Genomic DNA, 18,215 nt, shown 5'->3' with positions numbered 1-18,215 from the left:
GATGTAGTATTGGAACCAGTGTTGGTACTTAATATACAGATAATTTGCTTTTGCATGGAACGAGACTAAATAAACTGAATCTGAATGAAAAAATCTTTCAAGAGTCTATCTATTCACTTGGTTGCGGAGGCTTTACGATAGTTAGAAATGGACTCTGAGAAATTAATTCCAAACTTACGCAGGATAGGCCTAGTGTAAGTGTGGCATGCAGGGACGCCAACCTCCCTTTCCAACTTTAATTTTCCCTCGGTCTTTCCATGAACCCAGGTTCAAACCCCGAATTCCCAGTTTGTAGCCCGTTCCTAGACTGTCAGTACCACGAGAACGGTGCTGGTTTTTTTCACTGTTCTGTTCCCAATGCACAGTACATTGTAGCTTCCTCATGGTTTGTGTGTTGTTTTATTTTCGTGTTTTTGAAAAAGTGAATGTATTCGGTTTGTTTTCTAGCCTCTCTGTTTTTGTTTAAGGTGTCGTATCTGCTATTGAATATCCTTTTACCAGTTTTTTCATTTCTGAGTTCTCCTCTTCCTCAAGGAACATGAAGTCATCTATAAACTACCCCTCCCTCCCCCACTGTTCTAAATCTGGAAGTCGTCTCTTCTTTGGAATTGCCATGACATTTAATGTGTGTGTGTGTGTGTGTGTGTGTATTTAATTCCCAAATTAAAATATAGTGCAGACACCATTATATAATATTTTCTATTACATAAATATATATTTTTATATATTATAAATATAAAATTATTATATATATATCTTTTGTGGTGTCTGCACTTTCTTTTATCATAGTTACTTATGTGCATATTTTACCACCTTTACTATATTGAGGACAGGATCCCTGTTTGCCATTTAATTTCTTAATGTTCACCTTTTTTTCTTTGGTGGGGGGAATATAGAGGCAAGGAATAATTGTTAAATAAACTAATAAATAAAACAGCTGGGGAAAAAATTGATCCTACTGCTAACACAGAACCAAGATTTTCTCCTCCAACTATACAGAAAAGAGCTTCTGCAACAGATACTATATTTTGGGAAGAATTATCCAAATGCAGCCATGTGGTTTTCCACCCCTCTTTCAAGTTTATTTTTTTACATTACTAAACATCTTCTGCATGTTGGCTCATGAGGTTTAAATATTTTTATGTTGGCTTCGGACTATCCTTAAACTTTCCCTTCTAATCACAATTGCTGTTGAACCTGGAGCAATAGTGTGATTTTCTTGAATGATGCTGTGGAAAAACCACTGGTTTGGGGTGTGGGTCTTTGATCTGATTCTCTCATTAACTAACCAAGTAATCTTGGACATATAATGCCTTAAATGAGGGGCTGGGACAGGACAATTCTCAAGTTTCCCCCTGCCTCTAGATAGTTATAATGTGATTCTTTTGGAGATTTGGATAGTTGTTGGATTTAGCCTTTTAGATCCACCTACCTTCCTGGGAATTAGGTTTAATTACCCAGGTGTGGGGCTAATGTCAGGTTGATCTGTTGCAAATCTGAGAAGGATAATGTCTTAAAGAAAGATGTATTTCTAGGCCATTCATGCCTCGAGCTTGAGTGTTTGAAGTCCTTCCTACCCTAGGTAAGAGTGAAGCCTCAACTAGCATAAAAGTTAGAGATTTGGGTACTTGATTGTATTGAATTACCAAATGATTCTCCAAATATATTTCTCACTTTTGTTATTACTTGTAGTGCTTGTTGAAAGCTTGGCTAACTGAAAAAGAAGAGGCTTTAAATAAAGTCCAGACGAGCAACTTCAAAGACCAAAAGGAACTAAGTGTCAGCATTCGACGACTGGCTGTAAGTGGTGTCAGTGTCAACATCTGTCTTGTAAGCCTGTGATATTTTAGTGTTTTATATCATTGGCTAATGCAGTTTAGTGAATACAGATTATGACTCATTACCCAACGCTAGAATGCCGCCATCTAATGATCTAGAACCAGGAATCTTTATGTTTTAGCATTAGTGACCTGCATAGCAAGTAAATTTCACTATAAAATGTATGTTTACATTTCCTGACTGGGGAGCAGGAATATAGAGTCCTTTTAAGAGGGAGTAATCTAATAAATATTTGAAATACTAGATCTTGAAGGAAGACATGGAAATGAAACGTCAAGCATTGGATCAGCTAAGTGAGATTGGCCAGGATGTGGGTCAATTACTTGATAATCCCAAGGCATCTAAGAAGATCAACAGTGACTCAGAGGAACTAACTCAGAGATGGGATTCTTTGGTTCAGAGACTAGAAGATTCCTCCAACCAGGTACCTTTTGCTTTGGATTGTATGTTGTGCCATGAAGTGGAAATTAAATGTTCAGGTTAGTTTTAGTTTTTATGAAATAAAAGAATAGTAGGTAAACTGTAAACTAAAAAGTAGGTTCCTTACACCTGGCTTACTATAAAATTGAGAAATTGACATGTAAAAAATCTTTACTTTTCTGAAGTAAATTTTAATGGATCTTCAAAAAACTTACTAATATCCAGGGACACCTGGGTGGCTCAGTCGTTAAGCGTCTGCCTTCAGCTCAGGTCGTGATCCCGGGGTGCTGGGATCAGAGTCAGGCTTCCTGCTCAGCGGGGAGCCTGCTTCTCCCTCTGCCTGCCACTTCCCCTGCTTGTGCTCACTCTCTCCCTCTCTCGCTGGCAAATATAAATACATTAATAAATAAATAAATAAATAAAATAAAAAAAAATATTATGCTAGCCGCGAGAAGCCAGTCCCAAGATTAAATGCACTGTAATTCTATCTATGTGAAATACCCCAAATAGGCAAATCCGTAGAGATAATAAAAGAGATTAGTAGTCATGAGGGCCTGGGGGGAGAGGTGGATGGGGAGTGGTGGGCTATTAATGGGTATGGAGTTTCTTTTGGGGAAATGATAAAACTGTTGTGCAGTGAGGAAGTGGGGATGGTTGCACAACTCTGAATATACTGGTAACCACCGAAGTGTGTATTGTTGAAGGGGGAATGGTATGGCATGTGAATTATATCTCAGTAAAGTAGTGAGAAAACATTAAAACATGTGGCTGATTTATACTTCAGGTGACTCAGGCTGTGGCAAAGCTGGGGATGTCCCAGATTCCTCAGAAGGCTCTTTTGGAGACTGTTCGTGTAAGAGAACAAGTAACCACAAAAAGGTCTAAGCAAGAACTACCTCCTCCTCCCCCAAAGAAGAGACAGATTCCTGTGGATATCGAAGCTAAGAAAAAGTGAGAACAGATAGAGAAATTTTCCAAACACAGTACTGTGCATCACGTGTTTTGTACTCATCACTAATCATATGCCAATTTAGATGTCATTATTGTTATGGAAATTCAGTTGCTGAGCCCCTCACTGCCCCTGACTCTTCTGAGTGTCCTTCCCCACAGTGGCTAAGCATCTGAATGTCTCAGGTGATTTTATGTATCCTGTGTTCAATCTGGAAAACTGTGTGCCAGAACCCTTCCTTCTTCCTTTCCGTTGTCTACCTTGGGAGGACAGGGCGGTCCATGATTCCTTGTTTATGCTTTCTTTCACTGTGAGAACCCTGGTAGTTTTGCCTTAGATACATCTCCTTATTCTTTGTGCTTCTCTTCCCTCCTCTTGCCATCCAAAAGTACTAAATGCAGGGAAGTCATTCCTTTGTAGTCCCCTTCTTCCTCTCAGTCTTTTTTCACATATTCTTTCTTCTTTGTTAATTCTTTTGTCAGATTCATGAACACATTCTTTATGTTGGGCTTAAAGATCCGTCTTTGACATAAAATGTGTGTGTTTTTTTGGTCTTATTGATTCAGAGGAAACTCAGGCTCTTTAGAAAAGGACTAATCACAGCTACATAACTTGAGCATTTGCTAATGGCAGTTGCTCTGTGGAGCTGGGCTGTGTGACAACCCGGTAATGTACCTCACCCGGGCTAGAGCAGCCGAGCCGTACGTAAATCATCCCTTCTGTTCTCTCCCTTTTATGGGAGAATCCCAGTGCTTGGATAAATGGGCAGTTATTTTGGGCCTGAATAAAAATGATATGATTTCCCCAATGTAGCTTTTGTCAGATGAAGCGGGATTCCAATTTTACCGGATGATTTTCATTTTGATAATAAGGCTGTGTTTCTGCCTCCAGCAGCATCTCCCTGCCGGGCCAGAGCACCTCCAAGGTGCAGGCGACAGCTGTGGACGCTTTGCCCGTGGAACCAAGCAGCATGGGAAGAAAATGCTGCTGATGTTAATGTTGCCTAGATCTTTTCTCTCCTGAGTGTTTATGTTCTGCCCGGTAGATCTGGCGCTGTGTCTCTCCGGTGCTGACTTGGTGCATTTGGCAGCAGGGAACGCTGTAAAAGGCTAAGGGTGCAGAACTATAAAAATCTTAAACATGAGCTTGTTGTAGAGAGTGCACTCTGCTGCCGGAAGTAGAATCCTGTACCAAAGGTGACCTAAATAATGAGGTCATTGATTCTCTCACATTACGAGAAGTCCGGAGACAGGGCATTTTTGATGGCATGGTGGGGCTCAGCATCCTGCCACCCTGCCTCTCCGAATATGTGGCCTTTCACCATTGTGCTTGTCCTCTCGTGGTCCCAAGATCCTGTTGTAGCACTGGGCAGAACATCCTTATATAACCTGATGTGTGTGTGTGTGTGTGTGTGTATATATATACATATATATATGTATATATATATGTAGGAAAGGCAGTTTTCCCTTATTTGTCTTTTTTTTTTCTCTTAAATTAGGGAGAAAGACCTTGCCTAGAAGACATTGGTTAACTTCCTCCATGGTCTCATTGGCCAGGATTCAGTCACTTGCCCCACCCTGGGTGCATGGGAGGTTGAGACTCTCTGGCCTTTTTGGTCTCTGTAATTGTGTTCTAGGGGAGTTGGACAGCAGAGAGAAACGTGGGGAGGGGAGTGTCTGTTGCTTGGGCCAGCAGCTGTGAGTACCATAGTCTTCCAGTCCATGATTTGATTGATGCAGAAATTCCTTTAGTTAATTCCTGGACAAATAGAAGCTTGTGTATGTCCAGTTCATTATGATAGAAGGCAGTGAGATCTCATTATTCGAAAGGTTATTTTTATGGGCAGCTGAAGTCCGCCCCCTTCACGTCTACCCTTGTGTACTAGTTCTGCTTTCTGGGGTGATAATAGAGTTGCACCAGCCTTCTGCAGTATGGTGCCTCCTCAGTATGGGAGGGGGTTTCATATTCCCATTTCTGTGGGCCTACAGTGTGGAGTCTTCTTAACCATTCCGAGTGTGACATGCCTTCCAGACCCTTTAATACCTTCAGTCTGCTGTAGACCCTGGGATCATGACCTGAGCCAAAGGCAGATGCTTAACCAACTGAGCCCCCCCAAGCACCGGGGAGGTTTTAAATAACTGCCCCAGGCCACATAGCTATAGATGATAGAGTTCAGTGGGTCTTCCTCACCAGGACTCTACCCAGAGTCTTGACACAACTCCTGGGGATTTTTAGGAACTTTAAGGTAAGCACAGGTTGTCTGATTCTTTTTGGGAAACAGCTTAAAGTGTTTCTGGTAAATTATGAATATTTGGTTTTTATACAGCAGCAATGGTCTCAGGTCATGTTAAGAGAGATATCCATCATAGGAAAGAATTGTCCCTCTATACCTTGTGCTGGTAAAAACAGCCACTAGCATCACCAAGAGAAGAGAAGGGAAATAAACTGCCTTTTCCGAAGCATGTATTATAAATTGTACTGAGATCACATCTGCTCGGACAGCCCATTTTAAGACAAGCTAATAGTGGTTTCTACAGCAGACTGAAGGTATTAAAGGGTCTGGAAGGCATGTCACACTCGGAATGGTCCTTCAGGACCTTCCAGGAACGGGCTGGTGTGGCTCTCTGCCACGTTGGAAGTGGTCCTGTCCCCTGCCTAGTACTCACTGTTCTAGCCACGCCTAGCCGCTTGCTGTTTGCAGTGTGGTCCTCCTTCTCTTTGCTCTCTCTTTGCAAGGAAAACTCCTGGGCATCGTATCACTGTTGTGCTCCAGGAAGCCATCCCTCCCTGACTGAATTAGGAGCCCTTACTGGGAATTCCTGGGGCATTAGTACCTGGCCAGTTCTCTTGTGATTTGCCTGTTACTTTCCATTGCCCCTACTAGACTGGAAGCTCCACGAGGGCTGGGATTGTGTCTGAGTTACCTTCATATCAAGAGCCCAGTCCAGTGCCTGGCATACGCTGGACTCAATAATTAATTTAAATTAAAGGAGGCATTGACTTTAAGAATATCTGTCCCTGCTTTTTCCTGTTATTTTCTAATCAAATCTTTTTCATTATCTATAGGAATTTATAAAAATACAAATGATTTCGTACAAAGTTTAAAAATTATTCAGTTATTTAAAAATTATTTATTAACGTGACAATATTATTCCTCTTTTCAAACTTTTAATTGTAAATGTGTGATTTTATTTGGTGTGCTTACTCTACGTCTGTGATGCCTGTTTTTTTGAGGTATATTGAGAACACGTGCCTGGTGGGTGTTTTGGTGGCTCTGTATCTTGAGCCAAGTGAAACAGTATAAGAATAGGAATGACAAACAGTAACATCTGAATCCTAAATCAGGTTTGATGCTGCAAGTGCAGAGCTGTTGAACTACATTTTGAAATCAAAGACTGCCATTCAGGCCGCAGAGATAAAAGGCTATAAGAAGATGCAAGAGACTTCAGAAATGAAAAAGAAGTTGAAGGTAAAACATAAAACAAAAATATCCTTGTGAATAAAATATTTCATCGGGTTTGATTTGCTGTTGTGATGGGATCCAAAGGCTTCCTGTAAAATAAATATAGCCATAAGGTAGCTTTTAGAACATTGTAGTAAATTTTGAATCAGTCAAGCTGGCTGGCAATCAGATCCCTGTGTGGAGGGAGGAATTTTTTTGCCCCTTTTCCCCTAACCTCTGAGATGTGCAGGAAGGAATGCTTCTAAGGTGATTCAATTATTAGTATTATTTTTTACCTTGATTAGATGTACTTTAATCTAGTCCCTAATAATTTATGACTTTGTATATGCTGAAGATATTTTGCACTCTGAATGCAACAAATGATTTCAAATCTCAAAATCCCTTCAGTATATCTTCTTTAGAGAAGAGACGCATTTTAAAAAAAGAAATACTGTGAAAATGCGTGGGATCTTAGCTCTGCTACTCTGCACCTGATGTGTGTGACTGTAAATTGTGACAGGAGATTGTAGTGACTTAGGTCTTTGGTGTTCATTTAGTGTGTGTACATCCTTTCACGAAGTGTTTGGACATCTAGAGCAAGTGTGTAGTCCCGTCTACGTTGGTGACGGAGTTCATGAAGAGTTTGGAGAACATTTCCAAAACGAGATGTGTGTAAATATCAGGGATCTAAGCCGGAAAGTGGTAGTCCCATGGGGGTTGAGAGGAGACCAGGATTGCAGTGGTCTCTGTATTTACTGGTGAAGTCCAGAGGGTGAGGTAGCAGCACACTGGGACCAGAAGGCGCTTGCTTGGAGCGGAGTGGGAAGGCCCAGCAGGCAGGGGTGCCCCTGAACAGAGGCATGGAGGTGGACACGTGGGTTGTGATAGTGTTTTTTTGTTCTGTGTAGTGCTAGGTGTGTGTGTAAGAGTAGTGGAGAGTTAAGGTTGGAGAGGTGGCTTGGAGTCAGACCCTGGTTGACTTATGTTTGGGTGAGAAGTTCAGACTGACTCCTGTCTTACCGCTGCCTTGTGACTGCTCTTATTTGAGGTCACCATTGACTGTTGGCTTCCACATCCAAAGGATGAATTTGTTTCCTCATCAAACCTGCTGCCTCTGCAGCATTTGCCACCATTTACCCTTCCCTTCTTCTTACATTCTCACAGCCTTTGGCTTCTGCGGCCAGTGATTCTACTGAAATATAAATCTGATCAGGTGGCTCCTGTGGTTGCGGCTAACTAATGGCTTCCCACTGCAGTGGGGACAAAACGGGCATGTCCCTGACATGCGCCCGGAGCTGCAGCCCTCCTGAATCCCGCTCTTTGCTCACCTCCCTGCTTTCACCACACGTGCTGTTTTCCATGCTCAGAGTGGCCCTTAGTAAGCCTTTGTGCTGTGTGGCTGAAAAGGCCTCTGCTCCAGTAAAGCAAGCCTCTTTTAGCCTCATTAGGAAGAGTTAAGTGGTTCATCTTTGGCCTTCCACGTTGCTTTGAGCGTGCCTCTGTGAAAGCCCTTATTGCACGTGTATCAGTATTTGTTTCTATGCCTGCCTGCTAGTGCTTACAAGTGAGGATAATTTCCCATCGAACCCTCTATTTTCAGCACTCAGCAAAGTTCTTGGCTGATGGAAGGAGGGAATGATGGCTGTGGAAAGGGGGATGTGGGAGGTTGTTAGCTTAGAAGCCCCATTATCGAGCCCTCTGCACGGGGAGTTGGGAGGACCGGAAAGAGGAGCCCTGTTGCATCCTTTTGTAGGCTTCTTACAGTGCTGAAAAACCAATAGATGGTATTAATGAGCATTTAACAGCTGGATTCTCAAAGACAGAGAATTTGGAAGTTACAGTGATCTTTATGGAACAAGTTCCAGAAAATAATAATAAGTTAAATTCCATCCTATGATCTAGAAACATTTTTTTTTTGGTGCAAAATGGTGGTTTTTTAAAGCATGGGTCCTGTCCTGTGTTGGGGCAAGTAAGGAAAAGGGAGGTTTCAAAAGAACTTTCATATGCTAAAGAGGACTGACTACAAGATAGCAGAGCCATTGTCAAGCTTGTTTCTCCCCCAGCAAGGTATTAACATTGAAACAGTTGGGAGATTCCTGGAAGAATGTCACACATGTCCCACCCAGAGAGGGGGAGTGGGGTGGGGTGGGAGAGGTTGTGCATATTATGCTTTGTCTTCCGCTAGCCTTCTGCTCCCTCATCATTTCCTCCCTGAGCAATTTTGACCCTTAAATCTAAGGTTGTTGAAGGCAGAAGGTCTCATTTTCTGTAACGTCCTCTCGCTGAATAGGGGCCTAGAGATGTCCCTACCTAGGGGAGTTACAAAAGGGGAGGGAGCTGAATCTAAGGCTGACAGGAAGTCAGGAAGTGTCTCTCTGGGTGGTAAGAATCATCTGTTGATGTGAGGTCATCGTAGGGATGGAGTCTTGGAGTCTCGCACTAAGTGGAGAGATACTGTAGATGTGGGCAGATTCCTCTTCTCGAGGTCCCCAATATATCCTGAGGTTCCTGCACCTGGTGGGGAAATCTGGAATGGGTGGTGTTAAGTCCAGGGGGTGCTCTTCTTGATGGAGTTTTGGAATATAGGTGAAATTAGGTGGGGCGAGGTCCGGAGCCGACGACCAAGAATTCTTGAGACATCTTTGGTGCAAAAGGATGGTTTATTCTGATCTAGAAACAATTTTACTCCTAGAAATTGTTACTATAATATTTGAAGGGATAAAAATAAGGACTGTGTTTGTAACTGTGAGGCATGATTGTCAGTTCCCATGTTTTCCTTCAATATTTATAAGTTCACTTATTTTGTTGTTTTAGACAAGTAGGGACAGATGCCAAAAGGGTTGGAAAAATGTAAAATGAAGAGAAGTTAACCATCACTTTAATCTCTAATTTTTCTTGCTAATTGGGGAAAGGGCAGTTTACTTGTGTTTTAGTGAAGGACTACCTTGTTCCAATTGATGACACACCTGGGTAGAATCCCTCTTTCAATCTGTCATCACCACATAAAGTAGCAACAAATCAATCTGTATAGAACAGGTAATAATTCTTCTCTAGTTTGGTGACTTTTTGCATTTATACTTAGTTTAACAAAAACAAGTGGTGTTTCTTTGAATCTCTTGTTATTTCTTCATCTTTGGCTGTAAAATAGTCACAATAAAGTTGTGCAGATCAAAGTAGGATAGTTTATTGGATGGTGCTTATATGTACAGAAGTTAGAAGTGGGATTCTTCTCTGCGTTTTCTGGTTGAAATAATATGGTTGCCTAGAAGTTTTGATTGTCCTATTGTGGGCACTCTTTGAGTAGTTAATTTTATCAGTGGGAGTGAGTGGGAGAAATTTCAAATACTGACTGTTCATGCGTACACACACGTGTGTGTGTATGTGTGTGTGTGTGTATATCTTCATGATTATGTTTAACCCTTTCTTACTAGTTCTGGAAAGATTTTGTCTTCCTTGTCTTTGAGAAATAGGGACGTTGAGAATATCAAACTTTAGAGACGTAAATATTAAAATTAAGAGCCACTCCTCAAACATAAGGAACAAAATGCTTTGGTTTGGGTCCCAAAGCATATTGTCATAGTTTAAAATTATGTATGAATTATGCTTGTGGTTGAAGTTTGCTTTAGATCCTAAACTTAATATAATATCAATAAATAATAATAAGGCTCAAGTATTTCTATTTTTCTTGTTAATTAATTTTTGTCCAGTCATCTCTGTCATAGGATATTCAGTTCACTTGACTTCAACAGTTGTTTTTATTGTGTGGCACAGACACTGACGTTATATATGTAAATAGACATCCTGGATCTAAAACACTAATTTAAATGTATCCTCTTGATAGGAACTCATAATTGTACAATTTTTTTCTTATAAAAGTAATCAAAGTTTTTTTTAAACTAACCAAAATTTTATATTGTTTGTTTAAATTTGCCTTTTGAATTTAATCAGCTTTGGAATTCTGTAGGGCAGCTTGGAATTGCATAGTTTTGTCTTGTAGAATTTCTCTTATGTCAAGTTTGATTATGACACCAAAAGTGATTGTGGGAGGGACACAAAACATGAAACTTATAATAGCGTGAACATTACATTCACTGAGAAGAAATGTAGTATTTTTGCAGCATTCTTATATTGGAATTTTTATTTCCAGGGATTTGAAAAAGAACAGACAGAAAGAAGCCTCAGACTAGATGAATTAAACCAAACCGGACAAATCCTTTTGGAGCAAATGGGGAAAGGTGAGACCCTTGATTTTTTTTTTAAATGTTTTTTAGATGGTAGCATTGAATAATATTTACAGTTTGACAAATTATATATTTTATTTATTTATTTAATTTTTAAAGATTTTATTTATTTATTTGATAGAGAGAGAGAGAGCACAAGTAGGCAGAGGGAGAGGGAGAAACAGCCTCTCCGCTGAGCAGGGAGTGGGACATGGGGCTCGATCCCAGGACCCCAGGATCATGACCCGAGCCGAAGGCAGATGCTTAACTGACTGAGCCACCCAGGCGCCCTATATATTTATTTTAACACTGTAACCTTTTTTCGTTTTTTTTTTGTTTTGCTAAAAAAGTGGTTTTCAAAATTTTTTTAGGAATCTTTTTTCAAATGAAATCCTATGCTGAAGCTGGGTTTATAAAACAGATAAAAGGGAAGTTGTTCTGCTTTTACAGAGTCAGACAATCTAAAACTCTGATAGCTTAGCAGAGCAGGTGAAATCCACTGCTGTGGAAGATTTTATTTTATTTTATTTTATTATTATTATTTTTTAAAGATTTTATTTATTTATTTGAGAGAGAGAGAATGAGAGAGAGCACATGAGAGAGGGGAGGGTCAGAGGGAGAAGCAGACTCCCCGCCAAGCAGGAAGCCCGATGCGGGACTCGATCCAGGGACTCCAGGATCATGACCTGAGCCGAAGGCAGTCGCTCAACCAACTGAGCCACCCAGGCGCCCTCTGTGGAAGATTTTAAAATCTCCTTCTTTAGGGTTCTATATTGGGAATTTGTTTTGGAGAGCAGTGTCTACAGAAAATTTCACTTTGGCGATATTTGGGAAATGAAGTTGTGTTAAGGTAAATTCTTTAAGGTTATTTGATTTTTGATCACTTTCAAATTAATATGTTAATTTACTACAGGTATCTTTTTATAGTTAAATTTGATAAGGTGTTACTTGTATTTGAAATTTTTACCTGTATTAAGGACTTTTTTTCTTTGCCATTAGCCCTCAGTGATTCAGGGGAGTGGAAAGATGAATATTTTTGCTATCAGTTTTGCATATTATACTTTCTTTGGTCTAGCTCTGAAAGGCCTTTCTTGTAAGTCCTATTCGTTATTCCAATGCTTTGGAGGTCTGCTGCAATATTCTTTGCCATAAGCCATACACGCCCAAGGCAGAATTAGGAATATTAGTTTGGCAACAATCTTCAGTGTAGTTGTTTTCAGTCTTTTTATTTTTTACTTTTTATTCTGGAAAATATAAATATATACAATGCAAACAGAATAGTGTAATGAAACTCCTTGTAGCAATTACCCAGCTTCAGTAATTAACGATATTCTGCCATTCTTGAATTATCTATACCTCTACTCATTCCTCACCCCCTTGTTATTATTATTGTTGTTTATAGTTTTTTAAAAAAGTAAAATTTACAGGGCACCTGGGTGGCTCAGTCGGTTAATGTCTGACTCTTGATTTTAGCTCAGGTCATAACCTCAGGATTGAGCCCCGCATTGGGCTCCTGGCTCAGCAGGGAGTCTGCTTGTCACTCTCCCTCTGCTCCTTGCCCCTGGCACTCACTCTCTCTCTCTCTCTCTCTCAAATGAATAATTAAATCTTTAAAAAAATAAAAAGCAAAATTTATTTACATCGAAATACATGAAACTCAACTGAGCTGTTTTGACAAGCCTATATCCACATAACAGTATATAGAAAAATTCCATCTCTCCAGAAGGTTCCCTGGTGTCCCTTATGGTTCAGTCATCCTCCCCCTAAAATCACATTTTTAAAAATAGATTATTTTTGCCTCTGCATTTAAAAAAATATGTAAATTAATTATACACACACACAAACTATGGACACACACACACATATTTATACACAAAATATGTGTGTGTCCAGTATATGTCCATTTATTTGGAAACTATGCAAATATACCACTGTCAATCCATAGATGTTAGTACAGCTTAATTTCTTAAAAAATATATAAATAGAGTGGGTATTTATTAAAAAATGGTATTTTTATTCAAAATCCTCCTGGCTCAGTGTCTTAGTTACCCTGGGTGTGAGTACCCCACTTGGAAATTACTCTTTCAAAAATTTACTTAAAGAGATCTAGAGATAACAGAGAGACTGTAATTTCCATTGAGATGCTGATTCTTTCAATAATTACAATAAATTGTGTGTTGAATTTATGTCAGTTACAATCAGAGATTCTTTTTTTTTTAAAGATTTTATTTATTTATTTGACAGAGAGAGAGCGAGAGCAGGAACACAAGCAGGGGGAGTGGGAGAGGGAGAAGCAGGCTTCCCGCTGAGCAGGGAGCCCGATGTGGGACTCGATCCCAGGACCCTGGGATCATGACCTGAGCCGAAGGCAGACGCTTAACGACTGAGCCACCCAGGCACCCACAATCAGAGATTCTTAACTTGCACATCAGTTTTGCAGTTTGGGTACCAGGCTTTGTCTCGTGCGAATGTGGGGTACTTTCATGAGTCTGGGTACTGAATTTGACCTCATTTCTGCATCTGATTTTAGGCAGTGTGGCAGGATTTAGGTGCTAAGCCTAGTGGGGAAAACTACCTAGGGGACAAGTTGGTGAAAGGTGCTATGTTACAGTGAGAATAGCAGCAAAATGGGAAATAGGAGACCTTGGGGTCTCCTACCCTTTCCTAGTTTCATGTCCCTGGGCGAGTCATGTAACCCATTTGTGTCTTTGCTTCCTCACCCAGAAAGTGAGGCATTCACCAGCGGAGTACAGCTTTTGTTGCATGAGTTCTTACTGTGAATAGGCATCTACTAAAATATATACTCTAGAAACTGAGTACATGTGAAAGTGCTACTTGTAAAATATCAAGTGCAGTATTGGGGAATATATTTGTAAAGGAATGAATTTTGTGACATAATGTAGACTTGTTTAATTTCATGGGAAACCCTTTATATTTTGCATTACCATGTTTTTTGGAGCATTAGTAGACTGGAAGTGCATTCATTACAGGATCCTAATTTTATTTATTTTTTTTAAAGATTTACTTACTTATTTTAGAGAGAGAGAGAAGGGGGAGGAAGAAACAGAAGGTGAGGGAGAGAGAATCCTGAAGCAGACTCCTTGCTGGGCACGCAACCTGACACAGGGACTTGATCCCAGGACCCCGAGACCATGACCTGAGCCGAAATCAAGAGCTCGCTGCTTAACCCACTGAGCCACCCAGGCACACCCTAATTTTATTTATTTTAAATGACACATTTAGGATGGGATGGGAATCTGGGCAATGGGGCATTGATTTGAATAGGATATTTATATTCTGAGTTTAATTTCTTGCTTTTTGAGGAGTGTCTGCTTCATGTTAGAGAATAAAAGTGATTTTCAAAAATCTTCCCCACTGTCTTCCCATTTCATCCATTATTCTAATTTTATAGTATTGTATATTACTTCTCTCCATGTGGTTTTAGTGCTGTTAATCATACTGCTCTTATAAACTAGAAATGTTGTTTAACAGAAATGAAAGCACAGTTGGGTGCTTCTTGTGCTCCCCTCCCCCCATTTTCCCTAAGAAATTTGAAACAAATCCTGGAACACAGATAATTAATATAGAGAAAGTTTTTTACAGAGTGTTATTTGGCAAGAGATGTTCCAATAATCATGTCACTGATTTCCTCAAACTAGTTCCATCAAAAGCCCCACCAAGGTGAAGTTTGATGGGACTTTTCTGTCTAGTGCATTTGAATTATATTTTGTGGTATCTTGTAAAGCATAAAAAGGTTTTAAACAATGAAATTATCTGTTTCATTTAACTTTCATGGCTATTATATTTGGTTTTCTTGGTTCAGCCTATCTTTTTCCTGGAGGTTGTGAACTAATAAAATAGAGTAGTTGGGCATTTGGGGTGCCTAGGTGGCTCAGTCGTTAACCATCTGTCTTCGGCTCAGGTCATGATCCCAGGGTCCTGGGATCAAGCCCCATATTGGGCTCCCTGCTGGGTGGGAAGTCTGCTTCTCCCTCTCCCACTCCCCCTGCTTGTGTTCCTTCTCTCGCTGTGTCTCTGTCAAATAAATAAATAAAATCTTAAAAAAAAAAAAGAATAGTTGGGCACCTGGATAATATGGCTTTATGAATTGATGTTTATTATGACTAGCCTATGGAATTTGATAGTGGTCCTATGTTTTGTAAATTTTCCTTCATTCCAATAGTGATAGACTGAAAAGTGTAAAGTCAAGTGAGAGTAAGTGGCAGGAATATGTTATATTTTGTTTCTTTTAGATAATCAATAAGATGATGGTCTATTGATTGGGCTTTTGATTAGTCATTTAAGAGTTGGATATTCTATGGAAGTAGAAAATTTATTACTCAGGATCTCTGGGAGCAAAACAATTATTTTAAAAGACAGTTATTTTAGGGACACCTGGGTGGTTCAGTCAGTTAAGCATCTGCCTTCGGCTTGGGTCGTGATCCTGGGGTCCTGGGATGGAGTGCCGTGTTGGGCTCCTTGCTCAGCGAGAAGCCTGCTTCTCCCTCTGCCTGCCGCTCCTTCTGATTGTGCACTCTCTCTCTCCCTCTGACAATTAAGTAAATACAATCTTAAAAAAAAAAATTACTTTAAAAGACAATATATAGTTTTTCTTGCTTGATATGCAAATTTTGCTTTAATTATTACTTGATATCTGTCTAACTTAAAATATCTCAAGCTTAGAGGAAGGGAGATTTAAATTTTGAGAATTGGTTTGCAGGGGCAAAACGAATGAATTGTACTATATTGTCAGTGAATAACTGCCTCTTACCTGCTTTCTAGATGAGTAGTGATAATTTTCCATCTCAAAATTTTACCAGCTTAATCTTTCTTGTTTAGCATAAGTTGCCCGACATGAAAGTGAAGTGGCTGATGTTATTCCTTTGCCCCCTTAGAATAGAAATGACCTGGCAGACACAGAGCCTAGATCACCATTGCTCAGATAGTTTGTCGGGAAAATGGTGATTTGTTTTGTTTATGACCCTGTTAATAGAGATAAATGAACTTGGACTGTGGTGTGGATGATTTGCCTGGGTCTAATATTCTATTACCTGTGTAATGCTGGCCAACTAACTTCAGCAACTGACATGGGTGATATATTCAAATTATGTCATGTCCTGTTTGCATTTCTAATTTTCAGTGGATACAGTGTGTTGTAGCATTTTTAAAATTGCATTGTCTGTGGATCCTAAGTGACCTTTTGTTTTACATGCCATTTTATTCCTTAGAGCGCTCATTACCCTGAATTTCGATTGCATATATTTACAAAAAGCATCATTGTTTTTTCCCCTCCTACTCAAATAATAAAGATGTTAAGCCCATTCTTTCAACATGCCTGCTCTCCTAAGGAGATAAAGATTCTTTTGTAGATTTCCCATGCTTTTTCAGAGTCATTTTCAATGATTTGATGTATTTCATAGTAAGGGAAGGACTGTGATAAAACTTATTACTACCTATAACTATTATTTCTACGAACATTCTTTACCTCTCAGATATATGAGGGAAAATGTTAAGATTTCGGTAATAAACATAATGCCATTTATTTTCTCTGATGTGTTTCTAAAGTTGATGCTTTGGTATTTGCTCGTCCATGTGTGGCATGCCCCACAGGCTTGCTGACGCCTCTTGGGCCTGGCTGCTGGCTTGATGCTCCTCCACTCACCAGGTTGCCTCCCTGCACTAGTTCTTGCCATTCATTCTGCAGTTCCTATGACACTGTGGTTGGGGCTCCAAAGACTCTTTGGAGCTACCTCCTCCGGTGTTTAGCCAGCTGTCTTTTTTGTGATGACAGAGGGTTTACCTTCTCATGTAGGAACTTCAGACAGGTGCACATCGTTCACTATATTTCCCTGGTTCTGTCTAGAAGCCAGCGGAGAGGTGGATGCACATACTCTCTACAAAAGCCCATGACTGCAGCACCACTGATCTGGCTTTTGGGATAACAGTGCTACTCCTGAACTGCCATTTCAAGCTCCCCTTCTCCCACTTTGGTCAGGGAGTGAAACATAGTTACTCTTAAGGGCATCATTATAATTTTGTGGTTATGTTAAAAGGGACTTAAGGGAGCGATCATTGTATGTGACATCACCTCATTATTTTGAATAGGTTAGAATGTTTATAACAAATTCAAAACAAGTTTTATAATAACATATGAAGCGTCTCCTTATTTTTTATGTCTGCATAGAGGGTATTCCTATGGAAGAAATAAAAAATGTTCTGGAGAAGGTGTTCTCAGAATGGAAGGATGTATCTCAGCGTCTGGAAGATCTGGCAAGAAAGATTCAGCTACAGGAAGATATAAATGCTTACTTTAAGCAGCTTGATGATCTCGAAAAGACCTTAAAGGCAAAAGAGGAGTGGGTGAAACACACTCCCTTTTCAGAATCTCCCCAGCAGCCCTTGCCGAGTTTGAAGGACTCCTGTCAGGTAAAGAGAGAACCATCCAGAGCATGGAAGCATTCTATGCCCCATCCTGTATTTAAAGAAGATGCTACTTGTATCATGAACTTTAGATTAATGCTGCTCTGATGAACTTCAGTCAGTTCTGTGACCCTTATTTTCTCTTCTGTAGCGGGAATTGGCAGATCTCCTGAGCCTCCACCCCAGAATTGAAATGGTGCGTGCCAGTTGCTCAGCCCTGAGGTCTCGTCCTTCTGCTCCGGATTTTGTCCAGCAGGCCTTCGAGAGCCTTCTGGGCCGCTACCAAGCTGTGCGACAGGACTTAGAGCATCATCAGCAACAGCTGGAGAACGGTAAACCCATTCTCTTGGTTTTCTTGGTAGATGACTCAATTTTTTTTTAAAATTTTATTTTATTATGTTATGTTAGTCACCATACAATACATCATTAGTTTTTGATGTGGTGATCCACAATTCATTGTTTTTGTATAACCCCCAGTGCTCCATGCAGTACATGCCCTCCTTAATACCCATCACCGGGCTCCTTCCCCCTCCCCTCCAAAACCCTCAGTTTGTTTCTCGGAGTCCATAGTCTCTCATGGTTCATCTCTCCCTCCGATTTACAACACCTTCATTTTTCCCTTCCTTCTCCTAATGTCCTCCATGCTATTCCTTATGTTCCACAAATAAGTGAAACCATATGATAATTGACTTTCTCTGCTTGACTTATTTCACTTAGCATAATGTCCTCCAGTCCCATCCATGTTGATGTAAAAGTTGGTATTCATCCTTTCTGATGGCTGAGTAATATTCCATTGTATATATGGACCACATCTTCTTTAACCATTCATCTGTTGAAGGGCATCTTGGCTCTGTCCACAGTTTGGCTATTGCGGACATTGTGACTCTATTGTCTTCTCTCTTAGTTTGCTGTAATTTAAAAATTA

At 40.1% G+C, this 18,215-nt stretch overlaps 1 protein-coding gene across 3 annotated transcripts in view; it reads left to right on the top strand.

Annotated features, from left to right (window-relative positions):
* Positions 1-18,215, top strand: part of UTRN (utrophin) — a 484,838-nt gene that overhangs the window by 126,690 nt on the left and 339,933 nt on the right. For all 3 annotated transcript variants that reach the window (XM_044917202.1, XM_044917200.1, XM_044917201.1), the window contains exons 14-20: positions 1,693-1,800; positions 2,084-2,263; positions 3,044-3,210; positions 6,554-6,677; positions 10,798-10,885; positions 17,055-17,296; positions 17,442-17,622. In XM_044917202.1, coding sequence (XP_044773137.1) covers positions 1,693-1,800; positions 2,084-2,263; positions 3,044-3,210; positions 6,554-6,677; positions 10,798-10,885; positions 17,055-17,296; positions 17,442-17,622 — 1,090 coding nt within the window. The remainder of the gene's footprint in view (positions 1-1,692; positions 1,801-2,083; positions 2,264-3,043; positions 3,211-6,553; positions 6,678-10,797; positions 10,886-17,054; positions 17,297-17,441; positions 17,623-18,215) is intronic.

The sequence above is a fragment of the Neomonachus schauinslandi genome, chromosome 8 (genome assembly GCF_002201575.2).
Source record: "Neomonachus schauinslandi chromosome 8, ASM220157v2, whole genome shotgun sequence".
NCBI classification, from domain to species: Eukaryota; Metazoa; Chordata; class Mammalia; order Carnivora; family Phocidae; genus Neomonachus; species Neomonachus schauinslandi.
The sequence above is the reverse complement of the archived record's forward strand: the minus strand, read 5'-3'. Positions and strand labels throughout refer to the sequence as shown.